Genomic DNA, 22,277 nt, shown 5'->3' with positions numbered 1-22,277 from the left:
TTTGAAAACAAATTGTATCTCTAACAGCCCCTGACAATAACATTGCTTCTCACTCCTAAAGGATCCCAACTTCATGTCTCTCCTCTGCCACACTTCTATCCAGCCTCCAGCCACCCCCCAGCCTCCGGCCACCCCCCAGCCTCCGACCGCTCTGAGCACTGGGCTTCCGGGCTGGCGGACCTCATTTCCTCCGTGCTTTACAGCTTCTCGGGCAGCAGAGAGATTCCCTGAGCTGAAGAGGAGGAAGAATGTGGTGACTCTTCTAGAAGTTCAGTTTCTTTCCCTTCATGGCTACTGCCTAATACCTGCCTGCCTCCTTCAGAGAAGCTGTGAAAGAATTCCAGGGAAAAGTGATGATGGAGTGAGCTTGGAGGCAATAATAGAGAAATAATCAAAAGGATCTGTGACCATAATAAGAGAACCACAGCACTCAGAATGAGAGTGGAGATACTCTGTTCTACTCTACGCCCACGGTAGAAAATCGCATTGTATTTTAGGTATCTCTTCTGGGGGAAGTATAGACAAAGTGGAATGATTAGAAGAGCATGGCAAGGACAGTAAGAAGGTTCTAAACGGAATTGTCTAAGGCAAAGAAATGGGTCTTTGAGGTGGGGAAGGGGTGATACAGGTGGTGGGGTAGGAGAGTCCCACTTATGTTCCAATATTTGAAAGGATATCATGTTAAAGAGGAATAAACTAGTGGGCGGTCAGAAGGAACCTTCTCGTAGTGGGAGCAGTGCAGAGACGGGAGGGTCTGACTCAGGAGGCTGTGAGAACTTCAAGCCTGAAACATAGGGCAGAGTGGAGCCCTTGAAAAGGACACTGTGCAACCATAATTCCAGAGCAGCGTCCTGTAGGACACCAGGTCCACTTGATGTCTATTGGTGCTTCTGTAGGAAGACATAAAAAGTGTGTGTGTGTGTGTGTGTGTGTGTGTGTGTGTGTGGTTCTGGAACTGTTCCTGGGAACAGATAAGTTTGGAAAAAAACAGTTTAAAATCAGGGAAATAAGTTCCTAACTTATGTCAATGACATCTCAGTGTCCTTAATAAGGCAATGTGCTTAACGTGCTATTGTGTGTATTGTGAATATCATAGAGGCTTCAACATTACCTACATGTGTTTGACCAAAGCAATCGTTACTTGTCTTAAGAATATTTTTCAATATCTTGTGAGACATTGTCACGTGGAACTCAAGTGTAGGAAACATTTTTATCCAAAATGGGGTCACTGTTTATGAACACCCTAAGGACATTGTCAAACCTTATACCTTCTGACACTTTAGTAAAGGTGACAAGGAGGACATATACAAGGAAGACGGAGGATGTACTAACAAACAAGATACACATATAGCACCTACGTGGTTCGGCAATATTTACTGCATGTTATTAAGTTCCTAGGAGTTTTCTATGTTGTCAAAGAATGCTAAAGGGCCCATGTTAAAGTGTCAGGTGACATGATTTCCCGGATATAACCAACAGATAACACAGCAGAAAACTCTGCGCAGCCTAAGTGACTTAAAATTTTGTACTCTTTTGGTGCTAATAAAAGACTCTGACTGGTAAGACTGCTGTCAGGAGGAAATTATAGAATCAGAGCCTAATGAATATTATTATCTTACAGAACATATGACATATTCATCTACCCTTTGCACCTGCAGTTAAGTCACTGATTAAAGGGGGAAAGGCCAAAGAAATCTCCCCTGATAATTTTACATGACTACATTGCCCACGGACACTGGACCGTGTTAGCGCCCGGGTTATCAGGATCGAATTACATTTTGTTTGTGTTCATTCTGCCTGGGAGCTTTTTCTCCAGGGAATGGGAAATTTCTGATTTTTGCTTTTTGGAAATTGAACATCTACTTTGGGAGTTTGAACGTCTACTTTGTACGCTATAGCCAAGTCTCTGAAAGCATATGTCACCGACAGGCAATTGCACAAAGTACTATATGCAGAAGGCTGTGATGATAAAATAAACACCCCCAGTTTCGGCTGGGCAGCTGGGACTGGAAATGTCTTCCAGCAGAGTGACCATGTTTCCTTTAGAAGTTGGTGTGGGTTTTCTGAGCCTCTGATATGTGATTCAAAGCTTAATGGTATACAGAGGAAAATCCTAACAGAAAACTGAAAGTCAGACTACATGGTCACTATTTCTAAGTAGTCCGGCTTTGGTGGCCTTTCTTCTTTGCCAGAGGAGGTAGAGGTCCCCACAGGAGTCTGCACAGTGTGTAGCACTAAATGTAAGTGCAGGTTTTTTCTGGTGATTCCCCTCACCACGTAAAAACAACAAACCCACCTTCAAACCAGCCTGTGATCTACCTTATGTTTTTGAAATGGAAATGTGGCTTTAATCTTTTTATCTCATTAAGGTTGCCAAAGGCCCTGTTTGATGGGGTGGAGGGAGTGGAGTGAGGAGGAAAGGATCTGCTGACCACGATTTCCTGCTATCAAATCATGTAGGCAGGGTTCCCCCAGAGACAGACTCTGAGATGCTGAGATTTGTGTGCAGCTGTTTCATTCTGAGTCCCTGAGAGGCCATGGGACCAGTGTCTACAGGAGAGGGAAGAAAACAGGACTGGGTGGAGGGACATGTGAGGCAGTCACAGCAAAGGTGTCACCCACGCCTGCAGGAAGGTCGGGAGCTTGGATGGGCTTTCAGAGCTGTTCTCCCCTGGAAGCAAGTGACGTCACACCCTGCTCCCCAAAGATCTGTCGCTGGCCGCAGGGTTTTTCCCGAGAGGGTGTGTGACCTTGGCTGTGGTGGCTCTCTCTGGCTGAAGGCAGCTCTTGGGCAGAAACACAGCTGAGCACCAACAACCAGCAACACCCAGGCAGCCGGAGGATGGACGCCCCCGATCTGGAAGGGAAGGTGTGGTGGGCAGCTCACCCCAGCAGTCACTGCACATTGATACACAGACCAACTCTTCTGGCCACTTGCCTTAAAGGGACCTAAAACTAGGAAAACTGAAGGTGACGAACATTTACTTAACCGTGTACTAGGTGACACGCACGTTAGGCATTAACACTAAAAAAGGACTAACAGCTAAGATTTATTGAGTTCTTATCTCTCAGGTATTGTATTAAATTTTATACGTGTGTTTTTCCATTGAATCTTCACATTAGTATACTCTTTTTATTCTCTTTCACGAGTGAGGAAACTGAAGCTAGAAAAAAGTTAAGTGACTTCCAAAAGTAACACAAGTACATCTAACTGAGAGCGCCAGGGTCTGAATTCAGACAGTCCGTCCCGAAGTCCTCATTCCTAACCTCTGTGTTATACCTCCTATCTATATGTTATTGTTATGTTTCATTCTTACAAAAACCCTGTGAAATGCATGCCATTATTATCCCCATTTACAATGAGGAAAATGAGGGACAGGGAGGTTAAGTACCCTTCCCGGGGTCACGCGTTATTAGTAACTCACATGCAGCTCAGTCTGATTCGAAAGCTCTTGCTCCTTCAACTGCCCCATATCAACTCTAACCAGTCCATTAAAACCTGGTAAATTCCTACTTAACGCATGAGTCCTTGGAGAGTAGTTTTATTTAGCCTCATGAATTTATAAGAGTCCATGGAATATTTCCACTGGAATTGGACTTTGTGCCAAGAAAGAGGCCAGCAGCCAGTTCATGAGCCAAGAGGCTTCATGGACATCTTCATTTTTTAATGTTTCCAGGCAAAGCTATTCAGAGCGATTAAACAATCTCTATTGGTAGCAGTGCAGGTGATTCTGGAATTAGTCCCGTAATTAAGGCAAGAACCACATCCAATTCATCCCTGAATCCACCCCAGCAACTGCCACATAGTAGGTGCTCAGTGAACGTTAGGCAACATTATGAGGGAATATATGAACGTGCTGGAGACCAATAGTGCCCAGGATCTCACCCTCAAAGCCAATTTTCTTACACCATTTTCCCTCCCAGAGCCCTTCTCCCCTTAATAAATGCATATAAGTAATAACTCATTCCCATTGTGAAAATTAAAGGCATACAGAATTCCACTTACACTTCCCAGAAGCAACAGGTGTTTGAGACTGACACCGAGCTGACAAAATGGTCCTGCTGACACTACAGCAGAGTGGCAATTCAGCTCGCCGGCAGGGCCGCACTCCTCGGATGACCCATCTCTGTCATGGCTTTCAACGTTGCCACCTCTGATGTCTCGGTCCAGGATGCCCACCATTGGCCGGGAACCACTGAAGGCCAAGGAACAGAGGAATCTAGATGGACCTTAAGGTGTCTGTCTCAAGCGAAAATAGAAATGTGACCTTTCCTTTCGGCACAAGCTTAGCAGCAACTCTCTTAGCAAATGGAAATCTCTCCGCAGAAGAGAAAGCCAGGGCAGAGGCCAGCACACAGAACCCCTGTGATTGGAACAAAGGAACTTGCTCTGGACTGTGAGTACCCCAGTTCTGAGCGTTTGTGCTGAGTGCGGGGCACTTTAATACTGAGGACGGGGCTGAGGTGAGAGCCTTGCTTGACCTCACGCAGAAGTGTTCATCCTATTGTGACTCTGTTCTGGAAAAAAAACCCATTGTCTGCCTGCTGGCAGTCTGAATCTTGATGTGCTGAAGGGTCTCTTTGTTTAGAATTTGCAAAGCTTTCTTTCTTCCTTTGCTCCCTCAGAAAATTAGCAGACAGAAGAGTGTGCACGGCAGGAGGCCCAGTGGGAGGGCCGTCTGAGCTCACAGGCTGTCTCCTCACCGGGTTTATGGCGTTTTCTGAAACATTGGCTGGGAGCACATGAGGAGCCCGAGGACAAGGACATGTTATGAACTCTAAACACCATTTTTCTAGGAGTTTAGATGAACCTTATTTTAATGGAAAGTGGATTTTTAACGGATTTCTTCCATGCCACAGTAAGGGGGGCTCCTGTTGCCTTCATCAAAAGAAACAGAAGGTGCCATGGCTGGTGTGGCTCAGTGGATTGAGCACGGGCCTGTGAAGCAAAGGGTTGCCTGTTCGATTCCCAGTCAGGGCACATGCCTGGGTTGCAGGCCAGGTCCCCAGTAGGGGGTGCATGAGAGGCAACCACACATTGATGTTTCTGTCCCTCTCTTTCTCTCTCTCTTCCCCTTCTCTAAAAATAAATAAATACAATCTTAAAAAAAAGAAACAGAAGGTGTCTTTTGCTTTGACTGCACTGCAGAACTTTTTGTTAAATGGAAATAAAATAAACTAACAACCTGCCAGGCATGGGAAGGAGGTGAAATAGCTTCTGTGTGCTCCCAAGGACTTGGAATTTGTCCCTTTGACAACTTAAAGCTGCTAGTGTAGTTAAGGCGGTGGCGAAGGCTAGTCCTTCCCAGTGCCCAGTACTCCTGGTGTGACAGCTGCTCTTGTGACTGTGTCTGGGCCCAGGGCTGGGGCCGGGTCCTTGTGACTAACTCTGCACCTTAGGTGCGAATAGCACCCTCAAGGCACACACCTGTCAGTACCTTGTGTGTGGGTGTGTCTGCCTCTGAGTGTGACTACTCCTAGTGTTACAGTTAGGGGACATGGGGACTGAAGGGTCTGCATATTTATGTAAGATTATAAATCAAACACATTGCTGTAGTCAAGGCCAGATTCTCTCAACACCAATAAAGTTGACGTGATCGATTTTGTTTGTTTTTAAATAAAGTTCTCTCTCCCCTACTGGACTGTAGGTACCAGGAGGGCAAGGGGGGCTTGGGTTTCTGAGCACCATCGCGTCCTCAGCACATGCAATAACGCACAGCACATAATAGGTGCTTTATAAATACTTGCAGAATAGATGTTGCTATCAAGCTATGAATAGAGTTTGAACTTGATTTGAGCAGGGAACCTGGGAAAGTCAACTGGAGAGGGATTTCTTTCTTTCACAGCTAAGGGAAAAATCCAGATTGGACTGTATCTGGATTGGACAGTGGGGCCTTTGATTATTGTTTTACACCTAAGTAGTGGTAGCAATTTCCTTTTGAAGGCACATCAGTGCAGGTCGTAGGAAGTCTTGGGAGGGCTTCAGTCTCCCATGCAGGAGAGCACAGGTCTTCTAAAGTCTCCAGAGTGGCTTGTCAGGCAATTGGTTTACACATAATTCATATGACTTAATGCTTTAAGTGCAACTTTAGGGGGAAAATTTTTTTTTAATGAGCTTTTTTCATCGGACATAAATCGGATATGCTGCTTTTTGAACAGAAACAGTTTTAGCCAAAAATGACACGTCCTGTGTTTATGGAAGTCATGATTTATGACCTATGCGGGTGTGTCCACCTGAGGTTACTCTGAAGCCCTTCCCGGGTTTCAACCTACAGGTGCGAAGGCCCTGCTTTCTATTGCTGGAGCTTCAGTATATGAAATGCCAACCTTCTGGGCAAGTGTTTCTTTTCATTTTGTCTTTGTTTATTACATTTTCTTTCTTCTCTTTTTTTTACGTAAGGTCATTTTATTTATTTTTATTGCTGTCACTATTACAAATGTCCCTATTTAACCCCCTTTGCCCACTTCCACCCAGCCCCTGACCCACCTTCCCTCTGGCCTTCACCGCACTGTTGCCTGTGTCCATGGGTCATGCATGAATGTTCTTTGGCTAATCCCTTCCCCTTCTTCCATCCAGTCCCCTCGCTCCCACCCCTCTGAGATCTGTCAGTCTGTTCCAGGTCTCCATGCCTTCTGTTTCTGTTTTGTTCATCAGTTTATTTAGTTCATTAGATTTCACATGTAAGAGAGGTCATACAATATTTGTCTTTCTCTAACTGGCTTATTTCACTCAGCATAATAATCTCCAGGTTCATCTATGCTGTCACAAAAGGTAAGGTGTCCTTTTTATGGCAGTGTGGTGTTCCGTTGTGTAAATGTATCGTGGCTTTGCTCCAAGCTTTCAGAAATGGCCGAATTCACAGAAAATCACATATTAAAATGTGTAAGACTTGATTTTAATTGGTTGCTCCTGGCTGACCCAGTTTCTCAAGAGAAGAAAAGATCTATGATTGTTATTTTAAACTTTGTCAATTAAGCCTGCATTTCTTGGGAGAGGCTGAGTGTGGGATAAGCAGTAACTAGGCTCTGATGTGTCCATACTAGTCTTTATTCCCAGTCCAGCAAAGGGCTCAGGAAAAATTAATGAATTGATTTTGAAGAATTCTATTTCATTCACTTAAAGAAATATTTCATTCAAAATAAATGCATTCAAATAAAATTTGCTAAAAGATGTGCTTTATTATCTGCAATTGTTCATTCATAACAGGAAAATGTAAGTTTAGGGAAATTAGAAAAGTAGCATATAAAATGCATTAATTGTAAAAGTGTTATGTGTACGCATGTGCACCCTTGAATAGGAATTTCACCTCGATTCCTAATGTCTAATAATTTACATGTAATTAATTAAATTATGCAATATTTAATAATTAAAATTAATGACACATGGATAACTAAAGAAATCTGATGAATTAACTTTATCTCTAATAAACTTTGTATTTATTAAGATGATAATAATTCCTGCTATCATCATTAACACAGAATCTCATGGCACTAGATGTATACTGCAGAGAAATTTATTTTGCAAATTGAGTGGTGAATTTGAAAATTTGCCGTTGAGACCTGCCAAGTACAGAAAAGTTAAAATCCTTCAAGTTAGTTTAAAGATTTTTTTTGTTCAAACAAACGGTGAATTTACAAACAAATCTGTGACAGTAACCATGGCAAGGGACATAGAAGAGGCTTTTCATGAATTATACTACTGCATATGCTTCTGTTCTAAATATAAAGCATTTGTTTCTAAAAGTCAAATGTGTTCATGTGTTCAACAAGTCTTTACTGAGAACTTGCTGCACCAGGCACCACGCTGAGGACTGGGAGGCAGCAGTGAGAAGGTAGACAGTGCGTGTGCTCAGAGAGACGCAGTCTAGTTGGGGAGACAGATGTCTGTCAAACACACCGACGTAATTACCCTTCTGACGAGGGTTGTGAAGTGACAGTTTAAATATCACCTGAAAGATGAGTGAGTTGTCTGAGTGAAGGGGGTGGGGAGGAAGCAAACAAACAACAGCAGCATTCACGAAGTCCCCTGCGAAAGGTAGGCTGGTGGAGACTTGCAAGCCTGAGGGTGTGGCTAGAATTCGGTGATGGAGAGAGTGACTGGAGAGGACACCAGAGGAGCCACTGGTGGGCATCGTTCAGGGCTCTGTAGGTCAGCTAAGGATTTTTATTTTCATCCTAAAAGCACTGAGAGGTGATTGAAGCATTCTGAGTAGATGGAATTAATCTCGTGACCCTTACATGAATTAACAAGTCAAGGTCAGCACATTGAGGGTTACCGATCTCAGCACTTCCAACTCCTAAAATCTTTTGCTTTAAATCTTTTCAAACCCAGTTCTCAAAGCCAGAACATCAGAAAATCTCTGGCTCTCTCATCTCTCACCTCTCACCTCCTGTTGCTTCCTTGAAGGGAGTTGTCTGATTTCTATAGATTTGCCTGTTTCTCTTCTAAGAAACCTGAACTTTGTTTGAAGATGCCTTTCCTCGGGAGAGCTCCACATTCCAGAGAGGGGCTTTGAGGCTTCATGTACCAAGTTTTAGTTCTGCACCTGCTCTGTCACCAACCTAATTTAGAATCTGTGATGGGAAAAGCATACTCGGATGTTTGCCACAGCCAGGTGCCCAGAAACGAAGCGCTTCCAAGGATATTTCCCCCAAGGCCTCATCACCAGTCTTGCCCCAACAGCACTAGGGTGTCCCCCAACCCCCTTTCTGACTTTGATTGGAATCAAATCAAATCGGGCTCCTTCTTACATTCCAAGTGTGTTATGGCTGGGCGCTGCTCTCAGAATTCCCTGCTGCCTTCCTTCTTTCAGACTCTGTGGCTGCTGGAGAGGGCAGTGCACAGGGTGTCACTCGGTGAGTGTTCGGTACAGTTCCACTTACAGAGAGCCAGGCTCTCATCTAAGCACTCTACGTGCACTGACTACTTCAATCCTCATTATTATGCCCATTTCACAGGTGGTAAAACTGAGGCTGGGGTTGTTAACTAACTCATAGAAAATGTTGGTACTGAGACTCGAGTAGAAATAGTCTGGATCCAGATTAGATACGTGCTAAGATTTTACTTAAATTTTCAGTTATCTTGAAATGATTCTCCTGGTTGTCAGTGAGGTTTCACAAGTAAACAGTCTAAATCTACACTATAAATCCAGCATCTAATAAAACAGAGAGAATAAGAAAAGGGGAGGGACATTGGTAAGACACCATTACAGTATAATCACATCTTTCTAGACCAAAGGAGACCATTCCATAAATAGATACTAAGTTATTAATGTACAAATTCAAAGGGAGTTTAAGAATCACTTCAGATTATATAACTTCACTTAAAATATTTTTCTTCATAATGTTAGTGAACATCATTCAAATTTCAGCTAGAAATTTTGTCTGTAGAGGTGGAGGCAACATGAATAGTGAATGAATGAGTGCTCTTTAGGATCCCGTGGCAATCCCAGAACTTTAAAAGGGAGACAGTGAGCTCACTATATATGGACAGAATACAAACTTCAGTGTCACTAGATGGTACACTTTGTTTGGAATTAATATTAGATTCTTCTTCGCATGGGAAATCAAAGAACTCTTGTTTAATTGGACAGAGTCCATGGCAAACCTTCAAGTGCACACGTATGACTCCCCGGGCTGTCCACGGAGGTTCTGTACAGTCTGACTGAAGTACCTTCCTGTCCCTTTCATGCTCTAGTCAGCCAGCCTGCTGTCCCCGCACCCCCAAGGCCTCTACTCTCTGGTCACCTTGTCCTCCCCATCACATCATCTCTTTCATGCTCATATGTTTTTATTTTAAACCATTTTCACTGGGGTCATATTGATGTATAAAAAGCTGTCCTACAATAGATGATTGGATAAAGAAGACGTGGTACATATACAAGGTCTCTCCAAAAAGTATCCAGCCATGTAACGTGAAAAAATAGATACATTTATTGAAGAAGATGCAAAATATAAAAAACACTGTACATAGGACCATGATGCCTCAGTACCCTTGAAAATAGTGACCTTGGGATGTCACACAGTTCTCCCAATTGCCATCAGCTGCCTGTTGTATTTTCCTAAATCTCATCAACGGTCTGAAATCTCTTCCCTTTCAAAGGTGATTTTAGTTTTGGAAAAGGTCAGAAGTCACAGGGTGCCAAATCTGGGCTGTAGAGGGGCTTAGTCATCTGGGTAATTTGATGTTTCACCAAAAAACTGCATGAGACATGATGCATAAGCAGGTGCATTGTCGTGATGAAGCTGCCAATCACCAGTTGCCCATCGCTGCAGCCTTCTGAATCATCCAAATAGTTTCCACGCAAGAATGGTAAAGGCTTAACATAACATTTGATGCAGATTCATTACTCTATTCACTCAGTCATTTTGGATGCAATGGCCACACAGTACACATGCTCACTCAATGGCATCTACCACCCCCACTGACTAGTACAGTGAAGTTGTCATTGTTCACGCATTCCAGTCCACTCTCCTTGGCTGCCAGGTTGCATCAGTGTTGCAAAAACTGTTCTTGTTTTATTAACAATGGCTGGACCTTTTCTGGACACACTTCATATACTACTCAGTCATAAGAAAAGATGAAATCCTGCCATTTGGGACAACAGGGATGGATCTTGAGGATATCATGCTAAGCAAAATGTCAGACAGAAAAAGCTAAGAGCCATATAGTTTCACTCATATGTGGGACATAAAACCAAAAGTAACAAATGAACAAACAAGAAAAATTAACAAACAGAAACTCATAGACATGGACAAGAGTATGGTGGTGACCAGAGGGACGGGGTGGGGGGCAGTGATGAGTGAAAGGGGCCAACCCTATGGTGACAGACGATAATCTGACTGGGCGGTGGGCACACAGAGCAGTATGCAGGCCAGGTGTCACAGAAACGTACACTTGAACCCTATATGATCTTATTAACCAATATCACCCCAATAAATTTAATTAAAAATAAAGGTGTCATGGGGGGCAATAATGAAAAATAGGTTAAAAATGCTTTTCTAGATAATTATTGTACCTTCAGCTGCATTTGCTAATATTAATCCAGTATATTGAGTCTTTTTGTTTAGCATGATTCTACTTAAGACTTCTGAACATTTGAGATTCAATTTGGCATTATTGGTTGTTTTATCTTTGGTGTTGTATTGACTTTAGGAAAATACATCTGAACAGAAAGATAGAAATACTCCCATTGCTCACGGAAATGTACTTTAAATGTAAAACTTATATTTTATATGAGGACTATAAGCTATTCCAAGAGGATGTTTCATCAATTCTCAAAGCAATCGACTTTACAGAGAAAAGCAGAAAAGCACTCTTGTGTTCTTCTAATGTCTCTCCATGAAAATAACAACTTATTGTTCTCAATTCAGGCCCAGGAATTCTAATCTTAGGGTAGTAGAGGACATCTGAGTAGGGGCTTCCGTGATGATCTAAGGTTCTAAGGTGAGAATTTTGTTGCTCTGGAACCTTCCATGACTTGGCACCTCAGTACCCAGGGGTCTGGTGAACCACACACTCAGTTAAGGTTAATTCAGAGTCAGCACTGGCTTTGGCATCAGGCTTGTCCACTCCCCACTCTCAACTCTCCAGCCAAGTGTATCTGTTGGAAAACCATTCTTCCCAGGAAATGCACTGGTTCTGATACTTTCTCCAAAGACTGTCTACTTTTCCTTAAACACCCAGGTGATGCCACGTTTATAACAGGAATATGTCACCTACTGTAGCAAGTCCAGAAGAGACAGTAATGCAATTCAGCTCCGAGTGGCTGCACACACATTGGCACAGCATCCATCTTTCTAATGAGCCTGAATACGCTGTGTCTGAGCACCAGGGATCCAGATTTCTCATCTTAACGTAGAATTCTCTTCTGAAACTGTTGCCATGAGGGACCTCATTTCTCCACCTGTCAGTTTATTTCCTGAAGGCATTAGGCACTTTAGATACATTATGTGCTCTTCTAGAAGCAACTGGATCCTCCTCTACCTGTGTCTAACAGAAAAATGTATATGCTGAAAAATATGGATCATAATTTTCACAGTATTACCTGTGAGATTAATGTAGTTCCAGGCAGTTGATCCAGTTTTGTCTGAGTGGGCTGAGTGTGTTTAGACTAGTACACTTCCTGAGACCTGGAGAAATGCACGTGGGTTATATGAACCGCATTCCATGCTTTAACCTCATGGACCCAAAAGAGCATGGTTTCTTTTTACCTTGATTTTGATGATGCCATACACTCCTGATTTTCCTCCTCTCCTGTGCCTACTTCTTTCTCTTTTATTGAATCAACTTTTCCACTCATCCCTTATCATCTACTTGTCAATTTTCTACTCATTTCTGCTGATCTTCAGATTTTCTCTTCTCTTCCTCTCTACAAAATCTTCCCAGTAATTTTATTCATTTTCATAGCTCTGACCAGTAGCTCTATGTAATGGCTCCCAACCAGCTCTGTGTTCTGAATATCGAACCTGACTTAACCACCAGTTGAGATCTCAACTCAAGTTTCTCGAAGTCATCTTGAATGACTGACTGACAGTGTGTCTCAGACTGGACTTAGCACATCCACTGGAAAGCCTTCACTCCTATCGCTGCAAGCTTAGTGAATGGTGTTTAGCGGCCAGAGTACTGCTAAAAACCTAGGCATCATCATTGCCTATTTCTCCCTCTCCATCCACATCCAATCCCACACCAATCTATGTTGTCATTTTTCTTTCCTAAGTTCTTTTCAAATCTATCTATTGCTGCCACTGGAACTTAAGATATTATTGACTTGTCTGGATTACTAGTCTTCCCCTCTCCCATTCATTTATTCACACTGAAGGCAACTAATCTCTCCCAGTTACAAATTAAAGCATATTGTTTCCCTGGTTCACAGCTTTCAGTTGTTCTAGATGTCTGAAAGCCTTCTATCATCTGGTTCTTTCTTATCTCTCCCATATCTTCAAGACTTCTTTAAATTTTGTGATATAACTTCTTTGAGATTCTTAACCACATCATTTTTTTTCTTCCCCCTTCCCCTTCTCTTTGTCTTTGCTCCTCCATGTCATCCGCGAGTTTAATGTTCACATGTGTATCCTCACACTTTCTTTGTTACTGTACTCTCACCTCTCAGGCCAGTTTATTTATCCCTTCCTACCATGTGAAGTCATAGTAGATTTTCCTTCAATGTGCTGTCATAGGATAGTGTGTATCATTCTTAACATCTCTTGTATTTTTGTGTTTGCATCTTTTACTCCTGAAGACACGTGTACCTCTGCCAATAAAGAAGTGGTATGTCCTCTGCCTGAAAATTCGTTACACCATTCTCCATCCTGCATTCCTACCTGAACTCCACTAAATCTTGCTGATCCCGCCACATTCAGGGAGCGTTCTTGTGAAAAGCTTTCCCTGACTTCCCAGACTGGGCAGAGGACTCTCCCTTATGCTGTTACGGTCATGAACCATTTTCTCTAATAAAAGTCAGAAAGTCAGCTCACACCACTCTTCTGCTCAAGATCTTCCAAAGACTCCCCATGTCACTCAAAGCCCTTACAATGTCCTGTAGTACCCTACCCGCTTTCCTCATTATCCCTCTGACTTCAACTCTCACTACTCCCTTTTCTTTCTCCGAGCTTAAGCATGCGACCCCTTTAGGGCTACAGGAGGAGCTGAAATGCTTTCCCTGGAAATCCATGTGACTAACTTCCTTGTCTCCTCCCAACCTTTGCAGAAATGTCCCCCTTATCAATGAGGCCTACAAACTACCCTATTTTAACTTGCAGTTTGTAGCACTCCTCTCTACCTCCACACTCCTACTCCTTTTCTGCTCTTTTTTTTATAGCACTTATTCCCTCCAATCAAATGATATAATTTTCTTGTGATTATTTTTTAATGTCTGTCTCTCCTTGTTAGAAATAAGCTCCATAATGGTGGAAATTTTTATCTATTTTGTTCATTCAAGTTTTCTAAGTACCTTCAATGGTAATTAAAATGTAATAGGTGCTCACCCTGGATGGGTGGCTCAGTTGGTTGGAACATTGTCCCATACACCAAAAAGTTGTGGGTTCAGTTCTTGGCCACAGCACATACCTAGGTTGTGGGCTTAATCCCCAGTCAGGGAGTGTACAGGAGGCAACCAATTGATGTTTCTCTCTCATACATCAATGTTTGTCCCTCTCTCCTCCTTCTCTTCTCTCTAAAATCAATAAGCATATCCTCAGGTGAGGATTAAATATGTATAATAGATGTGTTTAGAAGAATAGCCTCGATTGTAATATATTAATATTTTCTTCTCTTGCCCACCTGCCTGCCCACCACCAAATCATCAACTCTTCAGATGCAGGGATTTCTGTTGTTATGTCTATTTACAGTATCTAGCACATTTCCTGAAAATATTGGGTTTATAATAAATGTTTGCTAAGTGTGTGCATTCATCTCTGACCTTAGCCACCCATAGCTTTGCAGAGTTTGCAGTCACACAGTGCCAAACCAAAACACAAGTGCCAGAATGTTTTCTTAGAGGAGAAGCTTCACTCTAAACTCTCACAGCACCCAAGATCTCCAAAATGCCACGACCAGTAGAGACCAATATGGTGAATACTTCTCCCACAGAGTCTCTGCCGAAGTGAAGCGCTTACCATTGTCCACTTGGCCCTGTTTCTCCATTCTATAGCTGGGACGTTTACCTTAATAAGGAAGAATACTAAAGGGAAGCCTGGGGATTGTGAGCTGGAAAGGCAGCATCTTGCCCTCTGTGACTTCTCTTTTTCTCTCCTTTCTCAGAGCTCTCCCCGCCATGATGCAGTGGGTCCGCACGCAGAAGCCAGGAGAGAGCGGCATCAATATCGTCACTGCCGATTTTGTAGAACTTGGTGATTTCATCAGCACCGTCATAAAGCTCAACTATGTCTTTGATGAAGGAGAAGCCAACACTTGATAGTACTGTTCTGAGCATTCATGAGTTTAAGATAGAGAAGACACATTGTATTAGGCATATTATCTGTAAACACGCTGATCTTCCTATTCCACTGAGTCTCAGAGGGAATTAGGGCTGGTAGTGGGTGGGAAAAGGGGGAATCCATTTCTCGAGTGATTGTTATCATAGTCTGCATTAGTATAAATATTTCATTTCCCATTGGATGAGCAAAATCTACTTCTAGTGTTAGAGGTTTTAAAAAAGACCAGTGAATTTTGTTTTTCAGAATTAGTCTTTGTGACGTATAACTCGCGAGTGTTTACTTGATTGTGTTTTTGACTTCAGCCTAGATCTACGCGCTCTCTGTATCTTCTGATTGAACTTTTCCGCTCCCTCTCTCATGCTCTCTTTTTCATCAGATACTGTACGGGACTCAAAACAATTGAGTGTCCCAACAGAACATTTACTACATTGTTGCACTAAAATTTATTTGTCGTGTGGGACTTGGCATAATATTCTGTAGTCATCTGCAATTGGGCAATCATCGCTAACTTTTGGTCATGGAAAATATGCGAGTCATTTTCCCTGCATCACTAATATTGGAGGCTGTAACCAGTGATTTTTGTGTTATATGAAAATAATAGTGTTTCACAGTATTTCTATTTAAGGCAGCTATAAATAGAGAGTAAACAATTCTGTGGGAGAACTATTCGTGCCAACTCTATAGTGAAAAATGGGGGGAGGTGGAAGGGATGGTTGCTATTTTAACTCAAGAATCTCTTAATAATATTGCCCTGCAAACGTCCACTAAATGAAAAATTATGAATGAAGAGTGTGCTGAAATCAGAAAACTTTGCAAAGAACTCTTACAAAAGCCTAATAATTTACTTGATCTTTTTAAAAAAGGGGAAGAAAAGAAAGAAGAAAGAAATGAAAGATTGTGCAAGCTTTCTTATCAAATTGGGATTTCCAATTATATAAATCTAAATTCCAGATTTTGAGGAGAATATCTCAAGACGTGTTAATTTGAGGTTTTTTTTTTTTTTTCCTTAAAGTTGAAGGCAAAGGAAGGGTGAGTGAAGGAATCAGAACAATTCTTTTGAAACCATGCCTGTGAGATTTCAAGGATCCATGAACCATCTTTGGCAGATTCTTAAATACGTGTGATCTGAGCAGACTTAATGAAAACTGATTCGGCCCTTCTGGGGTCTGTCCTCCCCCAGGGCCAGGAACGGGGCAGAGGCAAACGTTCCTGTGGTCCAACATTTGAAAGTCCAGTTGTACCGGGAGAAAAATAACTCAACTGTGAGTGTTGTTTCCTCCTTGCTGTCTCTGTGATATTTAACAACTCTAAAATAATCTTAAAAGAGCACAATAACCTTTATCTATATGCCTCACAGGAATTTTGTGAGGCATTTATAAAAATCGATAAAATTTGCTGAAATTCTTAAAATTATGGATTATTTTATCTTCATGTTTAGAAATAATTACACCTCAGTAGTTTCTTGGGAAAACACAGTCCGTGTATAGTGGGGCCATAGAGAAATAAAAGCATGCCCTCGGCTTTAATTTAGATGTCAGCCACGTGGTTAAATCTCTTAGACCTAGGCGAGGCAGTTGATTCCAAGATTGTGTACGTCAAGATTATAACTAATTAAGAGTTGATAAGATTATAAATGCTCATTGTCAGAAAATATTATTCATTAGCAACTGCAGGGGAGAAAAACTGTTTATACTGAGTGGCATGTTTATAAAAAGTGTGTAGTATGTGTGGGAGACCAAGTAGCATGCATGTACATGCAACAGATATGCTCTACATCCCAGCAGTGTGTAGGTCTCACCCCCCACAACATGCCATTACATACCCACTCCCGTGCAGGCAGAGAGACACAAACACATGCAAACACACACAGACATGGACAGACACAATCAAATTCTTCTTTTCAACTGAAAACATTGATAATATTAAATAATTTAATTTTAAGACTGTGAAACCCTTAACAATGTCTGAAAAAGGGTGATGGGAGCTTTGAGAGTAGAGTTGCTGATCATATTCAAATATTTTTGTAAAGATAATCTAGCTTGGGACTTAATTATTTGCAAAGATAGTTTTCTTTCTGCTTTGCAGTTTTATTGTCTTTCTACCCCTTTCACTTGCTCTGTGTACAACTGAATAGGAATCCTTTTTAAAGGACTATGGATTATTGAAGTTTATGTCCTGTGAATTTGCTTTTGGGGCAGATTTTCTCTCTGACTATTCATTATTCATCATTCCTCAGGAGGATCTTTAGCCAAGCACACTTGAAATGACACAAGGAGTTAACTTAGAAATATGATAGGAAGCAGATATTTCCACATATTCATGGAAAATGAATAAAATACAGAGGTAACTATGTTGTATTTTCTTGAACTTAGATGCTTTCTTATAAAGTTTGCTTAGAGTTAGCTTTGTTATATTTGTCATTTCGGTGCTGGGAAAAAATATGCTGAAGGATTAGAATGTGCAATTTCTGAACTGGAGAAAGTTTTCTATTGCCACTAATGATATGCACAAAGAAACTTGTTTGACAAAAGGTACTTTCAAGCCAATGTTATTGTTTCCACATGGGCACACAGTACCTATATAGCGGCACCGAGAAAGGGACTTGCCTTAATTTCTAAAGGAGGAAGCATGTTGAAATGAACTGTGGGCCTTCCAGCTGGGGAGAGTTCACTAGCAGGGATTCCTTTGGAAGGGGGATAGAGAGAAGGTGCCTATGGCTGCCTCTGTTTATCAGCCCTGCACTGGAGCACACTGACGGAGCTGGCTATGGGCCTTAATAAAGAGCTGGAGGACTAGGCGTATGCAATCAGAGCTTTCCCTCAGCCTACGCTTCTTGTCTTGGCTGGGCAGTGTCTTTCCAGACAAGCTAGGGGTCAAGGGCTACAGATAGGCCCCAAGATGGTAGGAGGTACACCTTGGTGCACTTTTTGTTTTGCTTGTTTCTTAAGACTTTGTGCCACAAATTCTGCAAGGCAAAGCACAGAAATAAAATCCAACTTTTACCCAATCTACAGCAGGAAGTCAAAGGAGTGGATGGGATGAGGGAAAATATGCCGAGAGTATCATTTTTTGGTTTGCTTTCCTGTCTGTAATGTTGAAGGACCGAACTGAATGCTCCTGCCATTATCATTTATGTCTCCCTTATTAGTACACGATTACAAGTATCATATGATTATATGAGTGCAGAGATGAGGAGGCATCTTTTAAAAGCCTTAGGATATTCTGTATGATGACCTCAGTCTTCACTTTCAGCCATATTGGGAAAATCACTTTTCACGGAGTGCCACCTAATAGTGAATGTGCTAGAACACAAAGCGTTTGGCATGTATACACCTATGTGTCTACACATGTGCAGATACACTCACACACTATTCAAGGGGAAACGGTCATCACTCAGCCTAATTCTGTTGCCATTTTAACGCTCAAAATCAATGCCTCCAATCTGAGTAGGAGTAAACCAAATTCCAATATTTAGTTATTTAAGAAGAGAAAAATCACTAGGAAACTAATGAAAAAAATGAGACCATGATAAATAAGAAATGCCTAGCAGTAATAGTCAATTAGCCATCAAGCTGGTGAATTGAATGTGGATTTGAATATAAATGACAAACCAGCCAACCCTGATCTTTACTTAAAGTTGCTTTAAGTTCTTTGATGTTCTGACTTATTTTAGCCAGGGTTACCTGTCCAGGTTCTCTCCCCGGTTCAGCTTTTAGACTGGAAAGTTGGAAGTCTCAGGAAATGCATGTTCATGAGTTTTTCAGTTCTATAGTTTTGCAGGTCCAGTGACACAATCTCACTCATGCCAATGAGGGCTCCTTAGCAAGAGTGCTCGCCTTTTGACCTGCTAATAGAAAATTATGCACAGAGCCCCTCAGGATATGCTAAACAAGGTTTTGAAAAGTCTTTTATTTTACCGCACTTTAGTCTTTTCAGCTGGACTTCAGTGACACAGTGGTGTAAATGCTGTATTTGCCATAACTTATCGGTGGCGCCTGTGGTCCGTGCAGTTGTACACGATGCTGTAAGTTGTTTGTTTCGTTTCCCCCATGACAATGGTAAAATGTTCTGTAGAATCTGTAAATTGTGTTGATTGAGCCTGTTGATAACTGTGTAATTTTTATTTCATGTGTGAGACTATTTTTAGGTATTAGTTCTAAACGTATACATTTGTATGAGTCAAAAGTATCTGCTTGTATGTGTTTTGTGTGTAAGCATATTGTATCTTATAAGAAAATCAAACTTATCCTAAAGAAAAAGGGCACATTATGACCAGCCTTAATTCATTGCCATTTTTTGTTGTTGTTGCAATTTGGGATTAAAACTTAAAGAGAAATGATGTCTTTTACACAGTCATATGAGGGATGTACTTTAGAACTTATCTGAATTTCCCACAAACCACAGACAATAGTTCAGCTTGCGGAGCACCCTGTGCTTCTCAAAGGTTGCAAACATCCATTAATTTATTGAATCCATAGTCATACGATGAGATTAAATTCACATTTGTTTCTATCACCAACAGAACCAGTTCACCTCCAAAGCTGCTCTTCCAAACATGGAACCCATTTTGCTTAGGAGGATAAGTTGTCCATGAAAAAAAATTGCTTCTACAAAGCATGACTTTTTAAAAATTGGATCTTCTCAAGAAAGATGGACTTCCTTGGCTCTCTGAGAGTCGCTAAAGACCCATCAACATTAAGTGGTCCGAACATGGTTTTCTTTCCAAAAACAAGCGTGCAACACTCTTTTGCACTTTTGCTACTTGCCCTTGTGTAGTCCGGGTGTAAAAAACTCATGACTAGGTTGAGCATCTGCATAGGTTCTCACGCTCAAGGCAAAAACTCTGTGAGCTTCCTTGGGCCTGGGATCGGAGTCTGGAATGTTAATCATCTTATTTCCTCTCTTTCTCCATCCTCATTACTTTTTTTTCTCCCATATTTAGGGTTCCCAGATAAACTACAGAACACTCAGTGAAATTTAGATTTCAAATAAACAATAAATATTTTTTAGTATAAGAATTTCCCAAATATTTCATGAAACAAACTAAAAAATATATTGTTTATCCAAAATTGAAGTTTAACTGGGTGTCCTGTAATTTTTTCTCTTATCTGGCAATGCTGCTCATCCTGCCTCTCTCTTTCAGCTGGGCTACCTAGAAGGGATGAAACCCTACCTCCCTCCCGTACCCGCATGTTAAGATACCTCATGAACATCTCTAGTCCTAATACCCTTCATGAAGGAAAATGTTGATTCATGCCAAGTCCCACGAATGCTTTATGAAGGACCAACTCGCATATAGATGGAATTAGCAAGGATGTAATCTTTATAAGATTCATGCCACCACATTCAAAATTTCCATTCATTGGCCTGTTGTGAGATGCAAATTGTCCCCCATCACTCCTTAAGGAGCATTTTCCAATATTTGGGACAACCAAAACACCCACCCAGGACAAATGCCTCCAGAAAGTGACACCTCCTTCTAACACACTACCAAGACCTTTTAAAATTCAGTCTCTTTCTCTTTCAGAGAGGTAACCATTCAGTCTCTTTCTCTTTCAGAGAAGCTAATCCATTACTCATTACTCACCTCATTATCACCTTACCACAGATTATTTTTATTAGACTAGAACTGGTCACCAATGGAATTGTAAAGAAATCTGACACAGAAAGGAACTCTGTTGATGGCCGGAGGAAGAGGACAGAGTCTGAGGAATAGACACCCCCTGTGGGTGCCTTCTCAGGAGATTGGGCAGCAGGTAAGGGACTCGGACAATGAAGTTAGCATGTGGCAGAGACTCACCAAAGCAAATTGTAACAACCAGCACTTTTCCTGAGGAACTGGAAACCTAAGACACCTCAGAGTAAGAACAGGGAGGTCTAAGGCCAGTTTCTAGAACAGTTTGCAGAAAAGAGAACCATGGTGGAATTCCTAAAATAGAGTTTTCAAATACTGTTGTATTCAACAGCAAATCCTTGACATGATCTGAATGTGGATGGAGTTTTAGAACATTTTTGGTACCTACCTCTCTTGAAATTCCCATGAGTGGTAAGAAAATCCCAACCCTATAACATTTCCCTCTCATGGCCCCGCTTGCCCACATTTGGGCTGATTTGCTTCATTTCTAAGGGATGGGAATTTGCAGGGCTGGTGACAAGTCCTTCACTGGACTCCAGAAATTCACCAGAGGGAGACAGATCTGTGCCTTCTCTTTTTAGGATCTGGTCATTGATACTTTAATAAATGTGGTGTAAAGGAAATACCTGCTGACAATTCTGTTTAGCAAATGTGAATTTTTTAAATATGATTGTGTTCTTAATGTAGGAAAAAGTTTCTTTGTATCCAGTGAAATGCCTAATAAAGTCCTGGTACCAGTTATCTTTAAATTTTCATTTCATATTTATCAGTGCTTTGTTATAAGACCCACAAAAGTGGAACTCTTAAATAGGACATCACTCACAACATTAGAACATATAATTCCATTTAGGAAATATGAATCATTATATTAGGATCTCCTCTGTGAAAAAACACATTCTCCACCAATAAAGGCAATGCCATGAGTGCTTCCACTATGTCAAAGTCAGGTGTCTCTGAGGTCTGGTGCTCTTAGATTCTGGTATTACCACACAAAAGCTGGTATTGATGTAGCATTATTACAGCAATATAGTATAACAATAGTATAAAACACCTTCTTGAGGTTAAAAGCTTAAGGTGAAGGAAATCAACTTTTGCTGAACTTCCATTATGCCCAATGCACGAAACACTTCAGGAGTGAAGTTGCCTTTGTATTTCACCAAATAAACCCTATGTGCTGGGGTTCAAGTCATACTTAAAACAAAATTTAAGCACTGGAATAGTATTATAAAGATAATCCAGCAAGAAAAGATGTGGTCCAAGGTTATCTTTGAAGTTGAACTTGGATAAGTCTCCCGAAAGCTCTGCTTGTTATATACACTAATAGGTTCATGACATTAGAGGGTTTCTATTTATAAAGCGGTAATGACCTCCACATTTGTGAAACAGTCTGTATCTGCACATAATACTCCATACAATCATATCTTTGTCCTTAACACTGCTACCATTTCATCAGAGCCATTGTACGCTTATTCGGTCATTCAGCAAACACTTGCCTGCTATATGGCCGGCTCCCTGCTGAGTACTACAATCATTTCTAAAATGTTTTTTGGGAAAATGGATGAAGCACAACTTTGCTAGTTTTTCACCAGAGCTGATAGGGGCACCATTTTGTCCTCAAACAAATAAACATACATTTAATCACAATGACCTTTCCAAAGTAATATCCTCAGGAAGTAATACTGAAAGCCTGAGAGAGAAAGACCCA

General features: G+C 41.4%; 1 protein-coding gene across 2 annotated transcripts in view; it reads left to right on the top strand.

Annotated features, from left to right (window-relative positions):
- PLCXD3 (phosphatidylinositol specific phospholipase C X domain containing 3) overlaps nt 1–20,360 on the top strand; it is a 139,602-nt gene extending 119,242 nt beyond the window's left edge. For both annotated transcript variants that reach the window (XM_024578544.4, XM_045186365.3), the window contains exon 3: nt 14,762–20,360. In XM_024578544.4, coding sequence (XP_024434312.1) covers nt 14,762–14,915 — 154 coding nt within the window. In that variant the 3' untranslated portion in view covers nt 14,916–20,360. The remainder of the gene's footprint in view (nt 1–14,761) is intronic.
- Nucleotides 20,361–22,277: the final 1,917 nt, after the last annotated feature.

This window comes from Desmodus rotundus, chromosome 1 (assembly GCF_022682495.2).
Source record: "Desmodus rotundus isolate HL8 chromosome 1, HLdesRot8A.1, whole genome shotgun sequence".
Taxonomy (NCBI): Eukaryota; Metazoa; Chordata; class Mammalia; order Chiroptera; family Phyllostomidae; genus Desmodus; species Desmodus rotundus.
Note: the sequence above shows the minus strand (reverse complement) of the source record. Positions and strands in the feature narration are given on the sequence as shown.